Source organism: Accipiter gentilis, chromosome 25 (genome assembly GCF_929443795.1).
Source record: "Accipiter gentilis chromosome 25, bAccGen1.1, whole genome shotgun sequence".
Lineage (NCBI taxonomy): Eukaryota > Metazoa > Chordata > Aves > Accipitriformes > Accipitridae > Astur > Astur gentilis.
The window spans coordinates 7,007,125-7,025,296 of record NC_064904.1 but is presented as its reverse complement, the minus strand read 5'-3'; the positions used below and the strand labels follow the sequence as shown (position 1 = coordinate 7,025,296).

The window sequence follows — 18,172 nt, the reverse complement described above, 5'->3', positions numbered from 1 at the left end:
CAGGGGCGGCGGGGCAGGCGCCCCGTCCGGGGGCAGCGCGACGCCGGGCCGGGGGCGGCGGGGGGCTCCGCCGCGCCGGGGCCGGGGCCGGGGCCGCCTGCGCCCGAGGGGGCGGCCGGGGCGGGGGGGCGCGCTGCCGCCCACGCCGCTCGGCGGGGAGGCGATGCGGGAGCCCCGCCGCCGCTGGCGAGGGGAGGAAGGGGGCGGCAGCGGGGGGCACGGCCGGACCCCGGCCCCGCTCCGCCCCGCTGCGCGCCAGCGCTCCGCCGCCCCGGGCCGGGCGGAGGGAGGCGGGCGGGCGGGAGGGGAGGGCCGCGGGGCGGGGCGCGGCGCGGCGCGGTGAGGGGCCGCCCCCCCCGCCCCGCGCCCGCCGTCGGTGCCGGTGAAGGCGGCGGTGGCGGTGCCGGTGCCGCCGGCTCCCGCCGCCCCCCCCGCCCGGCCCCGCGTCCCCATGGCCGGGCAGGAGTGGGACTGGTTCCAGCGCGAGGAGCTCATCGGGCACATCAGCGACATCCGAGTGCAGAACCTCCAAGGTAAACCAACACCCCCGGAGAAACCCCTCCCTCCGCCCCCGCGCCGCCCCGCTCCCCTTCCTCTCCTTCTCCCGGTGCCGGTCCTGCCTCCCCGCCTCTCCCCGTGCCCCGGCGCGGGGCTCCCGCGGGCTTTCCCCCCCCCCCCCCTCCCGGGCCGCCCGCCGCGGGCTCCCCCGGCTCCCCGAAGCGGGGGCGGTGCGGGTGCGGGGCCGGAGGAGGACGGCGGCGGGGCCAAAGTTTCCCCCGAGCGCGGCGCCGGGCCCGCCGAGAGCCCCGGCGCCGGGCCCCGCGGCGGGGACGGGGCGCGGGGGCTCCGCGGGCGCCGGGGATGCTGCGGCGGGGGGGGGGCCGGCGCAGCCCCGGACCCGCCCCGGGGGGACCCACTGCCACCCGCAGCCTCCTCCCGAGGGCGTCGGGGAGGGGGGCTGCGGGCTCCGGCTCACCTCGGTCCCTCCCGGGGGGACCTCGCTGGCTGGCCGGGCGGCGCGGGGCTCGCGGTGCCGGGGCTCGCCCTGCCGCGGCGGGTAACGGGAGCTCCCGCCTTTCGTTCCCCCCCCCCGGAGCCTGGCCAAGGGGGGCAGAGCCCGCCCGGCCGCTCCGACCCCGAGGAGGTCCGGAGGGAGGGAGCGCTCGGCCGCAGGCGGGGGCGGCTCTGGGTCCCTGTCGGCGCGGTCTGAAGGGAAGCCGGTGGCTATCGGCGTGCTCAACTCGGCGTGCCTTCTCATGAGCCACTGTGGAATGAACGCGGGCAGAGCCCTCCGGGTAAATCCACTACGAGGTGGTCTCCTGTTCTGCCACAGGCTGTGCTGGCGGAAGGGGTGCAAGTATCTAGGTTGGAGTGTAGTTCGGTGTCTGCGTAGTAGTTCCTCCAAAGTTACGTTTGCCCCTCACCGGCTAACTCCTCGCGATTGGCAAGGACAGCGAGAATCGATGAAAGAAGCGGCAGCAGCAGTGGTTTATGGGAGAACGATTTGTTTAATGTAACACACCAGTCTTAATCCACAGCTGACATTATACTGCCATGTATCTTCGTGTTCCATAGAAATAATAGACTTGAATTATAGGTCATTATCTCTTCCTGTTTATGCATAATGATATTAAGGCACTGTCTACTGGCAGAGGCAGTGCAGTTGCTGGAAATGAGTTTTGGTTTGGCTTGATTATAGAAGATGTATAATTTATCAGAAAAGAGACTCAAATTAGCCGTTCTTTCAGCTCTGATGTTGTATTAGTTATCACTTAACTGCTGATGGGGTCACTCCACAACATTTTGACCCGCATCGTCATAACCTCTGAAATTCAGATTTTGAGTGCAGCCAGGGCTGTCGATTCCAGGCTGAACTCCCCTTGGGTTTTGACAGTCTCTCATTACAGCGTAATTCTACATTTCTGACTCCTGTCTCCGTCTCTTTTGAGTCTGTGTGTTAGCACGGATGGCCTGCCTCTGATCTCTTGGTGCTCAAAACTGTAGCAATTAAACCAGGCTTAATCCTTAATTCATGGGTATTTTTTGAGAAGGAATAGAAAAGAAATCTGTTCTTAAAAAGAGTAATATATTTTTGGCTTTGCCTCTCAGTCATTTGTGTAAGAAGGAGTTAAACTCATTTCCCTTTCTGGCACTTAAAATGCATTTATACAGATGCACGCAGCCTTCTCTAAAATTCTTATAGTCCTGTAGGAGAATGTCATCCTACAGGGCAAATTCCTTTGAATAACATTATGTTCATGAAAAAAACCTCCTGTTCCCTTCTTACCATACAAGAGGAATTTTGAGAGGTATATTAGTTGTCACCTCGCTTGCACAACTGAACAGGGGTTTAAGAAGTTTTATGCCCTGTGTGGGCTCTTACAGGGGAGAAGAGGCATTTGTTCTAAGGTGCTGCTCCAAAGCAAGTGAGAATATCTATCACTTACAGTATATATGATTTGTAACACTTAGTTCTCACATTATCTTCTAGAGTTGAAAAACATATTACAGATGGTGAGTCTGATACTCGGGAGGGTGTGATTTTTGTCACTCAGGAGCTCAGTGGCAAAGCATGGTGCTTCTCTTCAGGGTAGTTTCTTGTAAAATGGCAGCATACGCGCTGCGTTCATATGTAGTAATTAAACTTGCTCCTGCTTTATAATTCAAAATTCATGCTCTCCTCTCAAAACAATGCGATCTGAATCACCACTAGTATCAGTGTCTGTTAGCTGCAGAATCAATAACAGTTTTGATGTGCTAGAAAGTCACGAGTCTAGGATGAGAAACTAGCTGAGGATGATGCAGAGTTTCCAGCAGCACCAGCAGAGCTCCTGCAGGGCCCCGCTGCTCAGGGCCCCACGAAGGACCTCGGGTGCTGAGGGTCCCCGTCTGCTGCTGCATCTCCTGCTCCCGCAGCGCTCTCTTGCAAGACCAGCTGTGTTTAGGGCAGGTGTTACGAAGTTGATGGTTTGTCTTACTCCAGAATGCTTCTTTTCAACGGGACGTTTTACAAGTGTGAACGTGCTTCCTGGTCTCTGGGGGTCCAACAATATGAACATAGACCCAAGAGGGAGTATGTTGCGAGGAGAGGACGGGAGGCAGCAGCTAAATGCTTGCAGATATGAACAACATGTGAAAACACTGGCGTGTCTGCGTGCAGAGATGGAGACTTCTGCTGATGCACGGAGCCAGCCAGATAATGAGGTCTTTCAGGTCTGGAAGGCAGATAGAGGCGTTACTGTCGTGCTGTGCCCGAGCCATCCTGCCCAGCAGCCGACGGAAGAGCCAAAGGAGATGAGCCCAAGTGGTGATGACCATGAGAAACGGTACTACTAGCACCTGAGCAGCCTAGCTGGTATTCAAGTTTCTGCAGCCATCATAGAGCCATCTGCTGTAGCAGTTTTCCATACCCTTTCTGTCTCCCTTTTTAAAAGCTAAAATTATTCATTTCTCTTGAAAAGTTCTTCATTATGTCTTAGCTAAGCTATAGAGCACTGCTGACGTAAAGCACTATTTGAAGATGGCATATGCTGTTTCAGTCTGTTGCACCTTCCCTCTCTTGTGTGGTAGTTCCACATCCAGGAAGGATCCAGGATACTGGTTACTGGGAAGTGTCTGCTGTCACGGGGATGCTTTTGCAGTGGTATGATCCCACTGAATTCAGGAGTTGTTCTAGGTGCATGTTCTGGGTGCAGAAGTAGCCTCAGGAACTATATATTCTATCATGAAACTGATGGGTGAAATTATGGCATGTGTGGGGTTTTCAGCTTTTTCACAGGGAGACTAAAACTGACAGCTAGGGGTGAAATTTGCTAAATGGACTGGACACGGGAAAAAAAAGGATGGTTTTAAAAATGGAATTACATCTGGATATTTAGACACAGGCATATGATGATGAGCTTTTATTTTCCCTTTCTGTCAAGATCTGAGATTTTCCATTTTATTTTTTCAATGAAGAAAGGGATAGTTCAAAGCTGTTGCAGGTAAGTGATGCTAAAAGCCAGGCGTGCTGCTTCCGTTCTCAACAGAGGTAATTTCAGAGAACAGAAGCAAAAGTGACAGTCTGATGGAGAAGGTGTGGTGATGCACAAACCAACTTCCTCACTCCAGGTCTGTTCAGTTTCTAAATGCATTTAATAAACTGATATTCATGTTCTCTTTGTTCTGTTTGTATATTCTCCATAGTGAATTTCTCCACATACTGAAAGAGAAAAATGGAAAGCCTGCGCAGAATGTAGGAGCGCATCATCAAGCAGTGGAATGCTCAATAATTAATTTCCTGCCAGAAGATGTTTTTTTTTTTTCTCTCTCTTTCTTTCTTTCATTATAACACCAGCGGGAACATTTTGTTACAACACAAGAATATTTTTAAATCTTCCCTACTGGAAGCTTGATTTAGGATCATCAAAAATATACTCCCTTGTGTGGTGAATTGCATTCAATAGAAAGAGGCAACATCCTCAGTAGGAATTATTCTCTTTTAGACCATGTTTTGGTCCTGTGCTTTGCAATAGCCCGAATGTGTATTTAGTAGTACGTATATTTCCTCACGTTCCTTGGAATTAAATATGTGGAGATGAATACTTGTGGAGTCATATGTTTTGTCCATCTCTGGCAAACAAGTGCTGTTAACCACCATTTTAAAATGGTTTGAATGTTCATTTCGTATATTTATAATAGAGTATGTGGGCTGGGATGGTAGAACTCTACCATTCTTCTATGAGAGGACTAGACAAGGAGCCTGAAGTCCAGCTACTCATCATTTTGCTACTCACTCAGGGTTTGATCCAGAATCCACAGAAATCCACAGATGTTTATTCCTTGATTTCAGTAGATTTAAATACTTTCCTGAGTCTCAGGCTTGCTCTGCTGAGGGTTGCATGGCCTTCGAACACATTTGGAGGGTTACGCAGGAATATATTGTAGTGTTGTCGGAAATAACAAAAAAAGCCCAGAAGTGGTGATGGGCTGGAAGAAATAAACTGAACAATACCGGCCCCATTGGTTCCCTGTCCTTGCCCTAGCTTGTAGCTTTGCGTGAATCACTCGGTTGTAAACTCCCAGTGCTCTCTGATTTTGCATGTCTTCCCATTTGGATCCTTAAGATCTGGATTTTATAAGCTTTGGACAGCAGTAACTCTAGTTGTCACTGACATGAACCTCGGCTTCCTTTGAGGTAGCGGGTCCTGAAGCCTATGTCATAAGAGGTAATACAGATGCTTAACTCTGGCAGTGAGAGTATTTACATGTCTTTACTTTGTGGGGCTTAGGCATCTCTGACGGACAACCAAAAGCAGGTGCTATAGTCAGTCTTGAAAATGTTTCTCTCTGTATTTTTGTTTATCCATTTATGCATGAAGCATAATTCTTACGACTTTTTGCACTTAACTACAGAGAGTAATCATTTTTTTTTTTTTAATCACAAGATACAGCAGCATTCAACCTGTTTGCTGTAGTTTGACATGCCTTTTGAACACATGGAAATTTTACAAATAGAAGGAAACTTTTTTTAATGTATCCATTCATTCTGACAGCAGTAAGGTGCTATAACTGTTCATTACTTTAACTCTTCCATAGCTTGTCGCCATAATCAGCAGGATTTCATTCTGCCTGTAGACATGTTCATTTCAGTGGAGCTCTTTGTAGATTTGGAAAGATTAAATTGCCTGGAGAACCTTAGATAAAGCCCTGTGGAGCCACAAAGTGATCCTATTATATATAAAAGTAAAGTTGAATAGGTCTGAGCGTTACAAATGTGAACCCCCAAAATAAAGGTTCAGATCCAGGTATAAGAAACCAAAGATCATGCTGGAAACATGAAGTCTTCTGGTGGGGATGGTCTTTGTAAGGGAGCTCTCATACCTGACAGTATTTGTTAGCAATGGAAGGAAGACTTACCTGCTCCAGACATAGGAAACCCTGGCAGTGAAATAAAGGAGCGGTGAGAGGTAAGGCAAGGTACAGATTGCATGTTTCAGCATGCAGTTTTAACAAGGTCAGTGCCTAATTTCTCTAACAAATTAGAAGTCTGGGCTCTCGGTCCCTTTGCATGGATGAAATTACACCAGATTCAAATCATGCCCAGTAGCTCCGCAGTCAAATGAACTCTTACACCTGTGTATTAACACTTCATTGTGAGAGAGACTGTTTGTGTTTGGTGTCCAAACATGGACTTGACTCGAGGCATGGGGCTGATCTGCTGTCACTGGCCAACATCGCCTTCTCCATCTTTCCTTGGTGAGCTGTTTTTCAAGCACTGACCAGCCTCAGTGTCAGTAGAGCTGGTGACAGCTCAGACCATATCACTTCCCTGAAGTTGAATGGCATTAGTTTAAAAATGACAGTCTTCGAAACATTGTGTTAAAACTAGTGCCAGTTGAAAAATATAATGTACCTCTCATAGTTTCTCCTGCTTGTTTCTTGTTTTGTCCGCTCAGCTTGGACAGAAATTCAAACAATTTTCTTTCTCCTAAAGACAATTTCAAGGTTATGGCACTTGCATCCTGAAGTATGCGTAGCATTTACTTTGAAAATATTACAAAGGGATGACTTGTTTTCCTTTTTCTGTTTTAAAGCCAGCTTTCTATTGGACTAGAAGAAGCAACCTTGGGCATTTTGGCTTGCCCGTGTCCATTTAAACTTTGTTTATGTCCTAAGCTGTTTGAACTTACTGTTGTTGCAGAGTGATTGTTAAGGGCATACGTCTAAAGGGGAAGAGCCAAATGTTATCTGTCTTGTCATGTAGAAGTGAAAAATATTGTCGAAATTATGTATTCAGGAGAAGAAATTACCAGATAAGCAGTCACATCTGTGTCAGTGCTGGGGTGGTGAAGGGCATCGCAGCATGTTTTAAGAAATAAGTGTCTTTTTCTACATGTCTCTTTACCTGCTGTTCTATTTTTATCTCTCCCCAACCAGTTAAATACAGGGACTGTAGGTGGAGGATTGCAGGATGGATTTTACTTCATTATAATTGCTGCACATTTCTGTGCAAACAGCTGAGCTGTATTTTAGCTGTAGTTTGAGGCTCTATAGCCACAAACACAAGTTTAAATCGGCGTCTTCTAAAGAAGCTCGTAATAGCAACAACCTGGATGTCTACAGAGTGAATGCCTGTGGACATGTAACCTGCAAGCAGAGAGGATATCTTTTTAAAACCAGAAATCCAACTGAATCTGAAAAGATGCTATCAAAACCACATAAAAGATAACTCTTATCTCTATGCCCATTACTTAATTTAATGGCATGATTCAAAACACAATTGTTGAAATAGTGTAATACTTTGAAGGATTCTGTTAATTATTTTGCACTAATTCAGACATCTATAAAAACATATTTTATGCTGTAGTATCTTTAAAGCTACTCCTGATATGTACTGGTGTAATTCAGATCCAGTGAAGCTATGAACAGCAAGTTACCCTGTTTTTTATACTTTTTATGTTAGCATCTTTAACTGCTGGTAGTTAGAAATGAGACCTTTCCTGACCAGTGTTGTTGATCTGCTTCATTATGGTGATTTTTAAGTCTTTCTCTTTCAGTAGTGTAATTCTAGTTGTTTACAAAATAAATGTGAACTAGATAGGTGCCACAGGATTAATTTCAAGTAGAAATATTTATATGCCAGTCCTTGCTGTCTTTAATGCATGTATCCCTTTGGATCTTCATCCTATCCTAATTAAGACTGGGGATGAGTGCATTTCGTGAAGTCCCAAGCTGGACAAAGAAGCCTCTGCTCTTGCGCAGTGTCCGTTACCAGGAAGCATGTCTGTTCAGTGGTGTGTTTAGATTTACATGCCAGCCAGACCCCAGCCCTGCAATGCAGGTCCCGCAGGCTGCGGTGCTCCTTTACTCACTCCGGTGATGCTCCATACGTCTGAGTCCATCCAGAGCCCTGCTAAAGTCAAGGATGCTCTACCCATACCCATGAAATGGCCCAGCCAGATCAGATTATGTCACCAGGGCCTTCATGTGACAGAGATTTTAAGTAGAAGACCAAATTTTGTCTGAAGGTAGTAAATCATATTCTGCTTGTCTGTACTGGTGGGTTTGTGGCTTTCTAGGTAGCCGGACTTCGTAGTCTTCTGTTTTGCATTTGGGTCAGGTTGAAGACTCTTGCAGTTAACCGGTTGTGAAACGAGTCTTGAGTGTGTAATTAACCTCCATCAGGGTGCATGCCATGGTGCTCCTGTTCTTATACTGGGACGCCCAGGGCGGGTGCTCCACGTTTTAGCCAGACTTAATGGAAGCTCAGATTTAGGTTTTGCACCTAGGATTGTCCCTGAGAGGGACTGAAGCTCTCTGAAGCAGCTCTTGTTCACAGTGGCTCAGCAGTTGCAGTCTCCAAGTTAACAAAGAGCCCTTAAAAGAAAGCATTTTGTTTGTTGCACCAGGAAGAAGGTATTTACAGGGGAGAAAATGAACTTCAAATAAACTGCCTACATGCATCTTCTCCCTCCCCCCCCCCAGCTTACCATCACTGTCAGTGGTAACATGGGGGGGGTCTTAGTGTTTTGGACCTGTCCCTCAGAATAATTCACTTGTTAGCACTTCTGAGACCTGTGAAAGGTCTCTCATGCACTAATCTTGGTATTGCCTTCTAACTGTCAAGTGCTTATGGTAACCTACATTTTTATTCTTCCAGCCTGTTTTTCCTACATTTTCTTCAAGAAACCCAAGTAACAGTACAATAAACCGCTCGATGATCAGGTGGCCGTGCATTATTCGTATGTTGTGAAAGCCATATCGCAGCCTGAACTGTCCATTTCACGGGACTCCAGCTGAAGCTCTGAATTGCTGCCAAAGCACAGGGACTGGTTACGTGCACGGGCTGTCTTTCTGTTGTGCATTAATGGTCAGATAGAAGTACTTTGACATTTTGTTTTAGTCTTTGTAAAGAACCCCCTAATGTATATCAATAGGTGTTTTGTATATGCAGTCGGTGTAGTTCGCAATTAAGGGCTGATTATGCTTCTCTTGGCTCAGTGAAAAATGGGAAGGGCGAGAGAGTCCTGGCACCGTGACAAATTAAAGCAATGCCAACGAAGATAACTGTTAAAAACTGATCCTTCATATGACTGTGTCTGGACATGTGGTTAAAGCTCTCTGGCTCTTACTGATGTTCATGATGAACACAAACTGCAGTTACAACTTAGTATAGTATTTATAAATAACAGAGTATGAAATGTCAGCTTCAGAAATGCTGTCTGGGATATATAAGGAAAGAAACACAAATCGATCTGGGGCAAACAGGAGTGGGCAAATGGGGAAGAGCGTGGTCCTCAGAAACCTAATGACAGCGCAGGAGGGACTGCGGCCAGCACCTTCATGTGATACTTTAAATTGGTGAATCATAAAAATCCTACTCAAATGAGAAGATGAGCTTTCAGAGACAAAATTCCCCCTGAGTTTCCCTTCTTGACGAGGTACTCAGTAGGCCTGTTTCTGGTACAAATCCTGAGCGATTCCAGCACTTACAGTTCAGAGTGGGAAGCATTCAGCCCCTGTCCTTGTTCTCAGGTTCCATGCCGGGTAGGGGACTTCCCAGCCCTTATGATTAATGCCACTGAACAACATTTAGTTCCTGTTACTCTCAGGGTTTCTTTGTCCTTTTTTTTTTTTTTTTTTAAAGATCTCCCTGGATACAGGACAAGGTGTGATTTGAAGTTATAGGGACTCTTGCATGAGTTTTTTGATTTCTGCCCATTATAAAGAAAAAAGTTGTTAAGGGTCCTAATGTTGGTTAAAAAGTACTTGTGGTTAGCCTTCTTCCAGAAGTTAGTATGATTACTGACCTTGACTGAAAGTAGTCAGAGTATGAATTTTTGCTGGCTAAGCTGCGTTTCTTCTTTTGAAGGTAGATGGTCTTTTTGATGTATTCAGTGTTGGCCTTTCAAAACTTTAAAAAGTTGTGTGTTTATCAGAAGGATCAAAGAAGATAGGAGATTTAATTGTCTTCAAAAACTGTGTGTATCAAGAGGAAGCACCATGTTTTGGTTGCTAGTGGAGCTAAGGGACACTATAAAATCCTTTGTCTGTAATGCTGCCGTTGACAGTATCACTCATCATGAGTTTATTTTAATTAAAGAATGCGGAGGTCGCACCAGTGTCACTACTGTGAAGTCAGGAAGCGGTTGTGACCCTGGTGATGGTAGCCTGTGTCTGCAGGAGAAGGGCAGCGCGTGCTTTCCATCCAGGCCTGGACGAAGGTCACCAAGAGGGACCATCCTCAGGTACTGAGGGATCCAGATGGAGCTGGGGAGGTCTGGAAAGCTGATATCCATCTGTCTCTCAAGACTGTTTGTAAACTAATTAATGCAACAAGTCATATTTGGATTTTGTTTCAACCGGTCAGATCCTGGGTACCTTTCAAGTCCCCCACTTCCTTTGGGGGGAGGTCTAAACACTGTTTCATTACCTATCCCGCAGATGGCTCTAGAGCAGGGGTTTTTTCATGCAGGATCCCATTTTTTTTCGTGCATATTGAGTCCTTTGCTTTTATGCTGAGACCGATTACAAAAGCCAGTTGCAGAGGTGGTCTGGATGCCTACAGCAAGCTCAGATGAGACCCCTATGTTGTGTCACTCAAGCCAGTAGACAGCTTCGTCATTCAGGCACTTAATTATGAACTGAATGTTCACTTGACCTCTTATATTCTCGTTTCACTAATGAACCAAAAATCAGGAGGAGTGACTGACTGCAGAGCTGCTGCAGTTTGGGCTCTTCGAGCCAAAGTTTCCACTCATTTCATTTATCACACTAATGATCAGTTTTGGAGCCTAAGCACAGGAGCTGCATGGAAAAACACAGCTTAATGTGCTAACATGATGTCCACATGGCAAAAAGATTGGCATGGGCTGCCCACTTCATTTTGGCTTGCTGGTCCTGCTACGTGTGTGTGTTCTTGCACACTGCATCCTTACAGAACGATGGGGCTGTCAGGGATGTTGAAGTAGCATTTAATAACTGTGTTTTTGCAGAGAGGGTCCAAGCTTGAGTTCTGGTACTGAGATAATTTTGATGCCCATAGGCTTTCTTTCCCACTGCTTTGCATTTGTCTTGACTAAAATTGAAATATATTCTTAATACATTCTAGCAGGGATTTATTTCTGTTTTTTAGTATTTGAGTGTTTCATGTTTTTGATGTATTTCTCTAGATGACACCCTTATGTTAGGGTTGGGGATCAAAGGCACATGAAAGCTAGAGGATTTATTTCAAAGTTATCCAGACAGCCTAATGATGTATTTCTCTCTGTGTGAACATGGAAAGTTTTGGTGGGGCAGGCCTTGAACCTTGGTATTCTCTGTTCAAGGTGACCATTGTAACTACCTGACCAAATTCCTCTCCTCGCACCTTCTTTTTCTCTCCTTTGCCATCCGACAGCAAAAGCTAACAGTGTCATCTAACAATTCACATGAACTGTAATACATATATGCTGCCTTCTCTATCATAAACGTTTACAACTTGGTAACTTACATGAAGCTACAAACGCCTCTTTCATCCTAGCATGTGGTGTTCCCGTGTTTGGTGGCTGGTGGTTTCCTTCTGCGTTTGCTTGTGCTTGGTGGTGTTCTCTCCAGTGCACACCAGTTGGTGTGAAGGTTAGCCAAATGCAATCAGATTTCATTTTGGCTTGGCTTAGGGTTTGTTTAATGCAAGAAGAACAAAATGCTTGTGGAATGGAATCAACCTGTTTTCTTTTACTTCTCCCTATTTGTGAAGGTGTATTTTTTGAAGTCTCATGTTGATCACCTTTGAGTTACTATTCATCATCTTCAGGTAAAACCTTTTTTTTCTCCAAGTGCTTTGGTATTACCTCAGTCAAGATCCAAATCAGCTGTGCTCCCTCTGCCTCTTCTTACTGTGTTTTCAGTTCGCCGAGTTTGTTCCAGGAGTTTTGTTTGCTTTGGTTTGAGTATGTGTTGCTAGAAAGGAGATAAAGTGGAGCTTGGGAAAGAAGAAAACTTGCTACTGGAAGCTGGAAGAGGGTAATTCACAACGAACATCTCCAGGAACTGTAATTTGTTTTCTTTGAGGAATGTATGCTAATAAAAGCTTCCCGTTTGCATGCATAAATGAATCAGATTAAATTTTATCCCAGCCTGAACCTGCTGTCAAATCATGCTCTTCAGTTCAGTGCTCAGAATCATCTAGATGTTATTTTAACAGAGAGCAGTGCTATATCCACTGTCCTGAAACCCTGTCTCCTTTGTGCATGGGTCTGAAAGAGCTCGGTGGGGCAGAGCGGAAGACCAAGGGAGAGGTTGCTTAGGGCACGGATCAGACATATTTGTCTTGAATGAATGTAGATATCTACCTAAAGCTGTCTGTCTGCCCTGGATGATTATAAGGATATGTTCTGAAAGAGAACGAAGTCAGAGAGTTAAAAGAAACAAAATCAGAAACAGGAGAGCAATCAGATTCTGTTTTTTCCTTACTGCAAAGGTCATAGAGGGATGAGGCAATTAACTGCCTCACCTTGAATTGTGGTTTATAATGGAGGCTCTGCGATACCTTAGAGCGTAAACTGCCTTGACTTAAAGCCAGCTGAAGCCGGTGTCTCGCAGAGTTACAGCTTGATAAATAAGCCATTCTGACCTGCTCCTGGAAGACTCCTTTTCTTCTTTGTTTTCTTTTCCCAGTTTCTCAAGCTCTTCGGTTTGTCTGGTGATCTCCATCTAGGCTTGCCTTCATGGCATGAGCAGAGGAAAGCATTGCTATTTAGTCTCATGATTCTTAGAGATGAGTTATTAATACATAAAGGAATAAATAGATGACAGGTGCTTTGCTGAGCCCTTTCCCCCCTGTTTCTCAGTCTTCCTCCCACTAGAGCATGAGAAGTGCTGAGACCTGGTAACTGCTGAAATAGCCTCGAGTCTTCCCTGGGCAGGACCTCCCCACTGCACACGGGCACCGACTTGCAATCAGCATGTGCGTAGGAGCTGATCCATTGCTTAAGGCTTCTTTGGGAACCCCAAAGAACAATAATATCCTGTTGACTAGGATTTTACTATTTATATCCATCAGCTGAGCAGCCGCCGCCTCTGCCTGCTCCCTAGTTACCAGCCTGTAAATCTCTCTTTGGACCACATTGTCTGCTGCATGGTTGACGATACGATTTTTAATTTCAAGACAAATTTGCTTGAGATACTTAGAAGGGCAAATGCGTTGATGAAGAAAAGCATCAGCTTTTCTCGCTTTGTTAACCTGTTAGCTTTTTGGACATCAGGCAAAGAGACAGGCAGGAAGCTAACGTAAAAACAAGGAGTATCGTTAGAAAACAGTACAAACCTATAGCAATGCAAAAAGGAAAACAATTAGATCCCTTATAGGTATGTTTGTGGAGAAGTGCTGACATACACCTGTCAGACTAAAGACTGAATCCTGCCACCCACATACTCTCCCAGCAGTTTATTCTTTTCTCCCCCCCCCCCCCCCCCTTTTTTTTTTCTGCAGCAGATTTTCAATCTACTTGAGTAGAAAAGGTGTCATCTTCTTCAAGAAGAACCCTTCCCTGGCTTTGAAACATAGGGAAAAACATGTCAAATTTAGCCTGGTATTTTCTAGACTGCTTTTTTAAAGGTGAGCCTTTTAAGAGAGGCTGTACAATTTACTTGGAAGAGAAAAAATACAGTCAAACCTGTGGGAGTCTGCTAGGGTGAAATGAAAAGAAAGCAATTATTTCACTGCAAGCTTTTATGAAGATTTTTGAGGCTCCTATCAGAAACAAAAGTGTGTTAATAATGGGACTTATTTATAAAGTCCAATTGCTTTGTCTCCGATATGGATAAACCCCATCATGGGGGGAGTGGGTTAAACCTGATCTGAATCCAAAGAAGCCACTGCTCCTAGTTGGAGGTATCTTTAACTGTATGAGCATGGGTCATGTAGTTCCCTAGTTTTGCTTTGGTGCCATCCTGCATGACCAGAGACCTGTTCTTTTCAGAAGACCTTCCTAGTATATCCACCAGGGTAGCACCTTATAGCTCTTGGCTTCCCAGTTCCTTCTTCTCCGCACTTTGGGAATGTGATGGTTCTGCCCAGCTCCCCTCTCCTGTATCACTCCCCAGCTCTGCCTTTTGAGGTTTTCTGGTGCATATACATTCTCCTTTTAAAGCACTGCAAGCAAAATACAGGGCATGTTCAGCAGTTAAAAATGAACTGGGAATACTTGGAGAAACCAGTATATTCTCTGAAACCATTTTTTAATTATAGTGAAAGCTTTGTGCTTATAGAAAGTTTGGAGTATTTTTGGTACCATCTGGGTACCTAAGCTTGGACAACAAATCACTTCTGACATAATAATACAGTGTTCTTCTAACCCGTGTCTCATTAATGTGGAAGCACATGGATTTTCCTGCAAAATGTTGATTCACCATCTGTGCTAGTATTCTTTGTACGAAGTGAAAGACTGCCCTTTGTGTTGCGATTGCAATGGACCCATTCTGCTTTTACTGACTTCTCTCTCTTGGACCAAATGGGTAGGTCACAGAACAAAATAAAACTACACCAAACAGTACTTACTGCTAATGCTTATTTACCTTACTTCCAGTGTGGGAGCTATCAAAATTTATTAACAGTGGAACTCAAAAGATTAAGTGACATTTTTCTGTTGTTCTCTTTCCCATGCTTTGCCTTTAATTTGCTTATTTGGTCTGTAAAGCCCTGGTCTTGGGGAAACTGTGAATTCCTTGTATGCCCCTTGTAGATGTCAAAACCCGGATCGCGGAGTGTGTAAAGGACAGTAACATTGCTAGAGTTAAAATGGTGTGGGTACATTAAAAATGGTACAGGTAAGAATGGCTTGCAGCTTGGTTTGAGTTGTGTTGCACCTCAATTATAAAGTAGCTTAGAGGTTATTTACCTTCAGAACTAGGCATTGGCATTTTGAGTCTGGTCTAAGTCTGGGGATCCTCAGCTTCATTGTACTTCTCCACTGGCTTTTGAATTGCTCTTTAAATTCTGCCTTCATTGTGGGGCCTTTTATATTTACAGATTAAAAGTTAGGAATCTTATATAGAAGGTGTTGCAAAGCAGTCTGTGTCTTTACCATCATGTGATTTGAAGTATCACAAAAAAGATGTTTTACTTGCTCTGAAATTTTATTCCACTATCATATAATTGGTAGCCTTATTCATACTCAAAAGCCAGTACTGATGGTTTCCAGATGAAACCCATCAAACCCCGGGGATCTTTAACCATCTTATTTTTTCTTCCTCTCTCTTGAGTCCTTCTGCTTTTTCATATTCTTGACCCTGAGAAATAGATGGAGCATCTTTAAGTAAGTAAATAATTAAATTAGCAGTAAAAATTTAATCTGCTTCAGTAAATTAATCAACGTAGTATGACTTAGCACAGTACAATTAAGGGACTGATTGTGTTTTCTTGCGCTTTCAGTATTTTCACTTCTGCAACTTCGTGGAGATAAGCTGCTTTATGAAAGATATTGATCTGCATTTTATTAATGAATTTTTAAGGTAATTTTGACACATCAGTAAATAATACCAAAGGGGAAGGAAAGGGCTTACAAAGAGATTCTCTCTGGTGCGTTGTGACGAGGGATGCAGAGTAGCAGTTGCGGGGTTAGACTTCTCTACGGGCGCTGCAGGGAAAGATGGTTACAAGAGGACAGCGAGGACACAATGCTCCGGCGGGGCTGGAGCCGGGCGAGCTGGCGGAGCGGGAAGGCGACTGATCCCTGTGCTTCAGAGGCAAGTCCGTCTCTCTTCAGACAGAGTGAATGACTCTGACTGGATTCAGTAACAAATTGGAAACAGCAATAGCGAAGCCTTTCTTAGCTCCCTGAGGCTAACTTCTGGTGGGGTCTAACAAAGCAGAAGCAGCAGTGGCTGGCAGCAGTTGGCAGGGTATTATCAGAGAATTGGCTGGAATAGCGTTTTCTGAAACGAGAGAATGTGAATAGGAGAGATTTGAACACGTAGGTAGATAAAAGCCTATGATTTTGCCTGCTGGGATGAGAAAATCCAAGGGTGTTCACTGGGGACATGGAGGAGGAGGTGGTTATGGCACAGGAAGCTAAAAGATATTTTGGTGCTTTGTTCATGACTTGGATCCGCCAAATTCTGCACATGCGCAAACCTCTGTAGCTGTAAGCTGTTATGCTTGCCTTCCTCCTCCCTACTTGTCATATTAATATCTCTGCCTGCAACTGGGATCTGATCTTGCACCCACTGAATTTTTTGCCGTTGAGCTCGGTGGGGCTAAATCTGGCTGCTGCAGTGGAGGAGCCGCTCACCTCTGCCCGTCTCACGTGCACAGGGTTGTGTGCTAAGGCTCTGCGCACACAGTGAGAGTCCTCCAAGGAATGAGGTATGGCTGCAGGCAGTTTATATAAATATGCCTGCAGTCCAAAAACCGGAATATTCGGAAATACGTACCAGAATTAGATCCGGATCCTCGGGTCAGCCTGATATCCCGTGATCTTGTCCTTGGTTGGCGTGTTGTCAGATGGGCCAGCAGCACTTCTGTGCAAGGGGGTGATGTGGAAGCCCCTAGGTGGATGTTACAACAGCTTTATGGGTGTATTTGCCTAGGTGTAGGAGTCATTATTATGGCTTCTGGCCTACTTCTCAGCAAAGCAATTAGCAAGTCCGAAAGGTCTTGCCTCAAGGCTCTCACAAGCCATGAATTATGCATTTAATTCTGTATCCTGCCTTCCATTTCTGTAACGCACTCTTTCAGAAGATTGTGTAATGCCTTATTTTCCCCTCACATAAAAATTCGACAGCCTGGTGCCCAGAGCAGAGGAACAAGAAAGCCTTTTCGTCATCTCTTCACAACATACTTTTTTTTTTTTTTCTTTCAGGTGCTGTTTATGAAAGAAAATGCTTGTTGCCAGACAATAATAATCTTTAGGCTGTTCGGTACTTTCCCTGATGAGAGTCCTGAGAGCGATAGCAATCTGCTGGGCATTCAGCAGCAACAGCTGCTGCCTGCCTGATACCATTAAAACACAGATTTAGCATTTATTTACAGTACCACGGAGCAATGAACCTGACCACTGCCACTCTGATGTGGTGTAGCTAAGGAATAACGTGGAATGCTTCTACATGAGTACACTCAAAAGTTAATCCACATTAACTTTCCTGAAATTCGATTAACTAAACCACTCGGGATGCTGGCGTGATGGTTCCTCTGCAGAACGAAGGTGGCTCTACCTCAGCTGTTCATAGCTAAACGTAAACTGAATTAAGGATTCTTTTTCCCTCTGCTCGTGTTTTACTTGAGACAAGCTGTTAGTGGCGCGGGGCTGTTGCTGCCTGTTTGAAGCCGACCAAAGTCCTGGCAGCGGCGTTGGATGCAGAGCAAGAAGTGAGGGTGGCAGAGGAGAGGATCCTGACCTCTTGAGTTTGGACTGTCCGGCCAAGCGTGTGCTTTGTGCCGGGATCAGTACCTGCCGAGCTGGGCTCAGTCACAGCCGCCGGCGCCGGAGGCTGTGCTGGGAGAGGCAGGCAGGGGAGCGGTTTAGCTGGAAAGGCTGAACGCGGAGCCCTGTCCTGCCGGAGCGGTGGGGCTGAGGCTAATTTGTGTGTAATTCTGGTCTTTGCTTTTGTTGTCGCCTTGAGGCAGCGAGGAGGAGTTGTGTGGCTACTCTAAACAAAAATAGGCTAGGAAAGAAATTCGTGAGTGTTTCCCTGTGTTTCTGTCTCAACAAGAAGCTCACTGGAGATGCCCGAGCTCTTCTTAATAACAAGGATGCTGAAAAAGGGCCCCATGCCTAGGGGTGGTGGTGGTGGTTACGTTTACCGCGCAGCTGACAAGGCAGGGTTATATACCTCAATGTGCTTGGTTCCTGAAAGCAGTTTATTAGTCCTCTCCAGACTTCGTGATGCTCCAGGGAAGATTCTGCTTCCCTAAACTCTCCTGGGTATCCCTACACTGCCCCACGGCTCTTCGTTACCTGTTCATCTGCTGATCCATGGGATACAATTATTCCTCCAGCCTCACAGAAAATGGTCTCCTAATTCAGTGCCGTGGCAGTGAATGTGGAATGAAAAATGGCTTTCGGCCACTTCAGGAGCTTGCTGCTGCTGCCGCCTCTCAGGGGTCCCCGAGGAATCCCGCACGCCTGCGAGGGAGCCAGCTCGTCTCTCAGATCAGTTCTTTGGGATACAGACCCACTCACACTAGTGATGGTAATTCCGGGCAGTGTCA

The 18,172-nt window shown here is 45.8% G+C and overlaps 1 protein-coding gene across 1 annotated transcript in view; it reads left to right on the top strand.

The window, feature by feature from the left end:
• The first annotated feature begins 370 nt into the window (after positions 1-370).
• Positions 371-18,172, top strand: part of CLMN (calmin) — a 77,818-nt gene continuing 60,016 nt past the window's right edge. Inside the window, exon 1 of the mRNA XM_049828779.1 lies at positions 371-533. Within this exon, the coding sequence (XP_049684736.1) occupies positions 452-533 (82 nt within the window). The 5' untranslated portion in view covers positions 371-451. The remainder of the gene's footprint in view (positions 534-18,172) is intronic.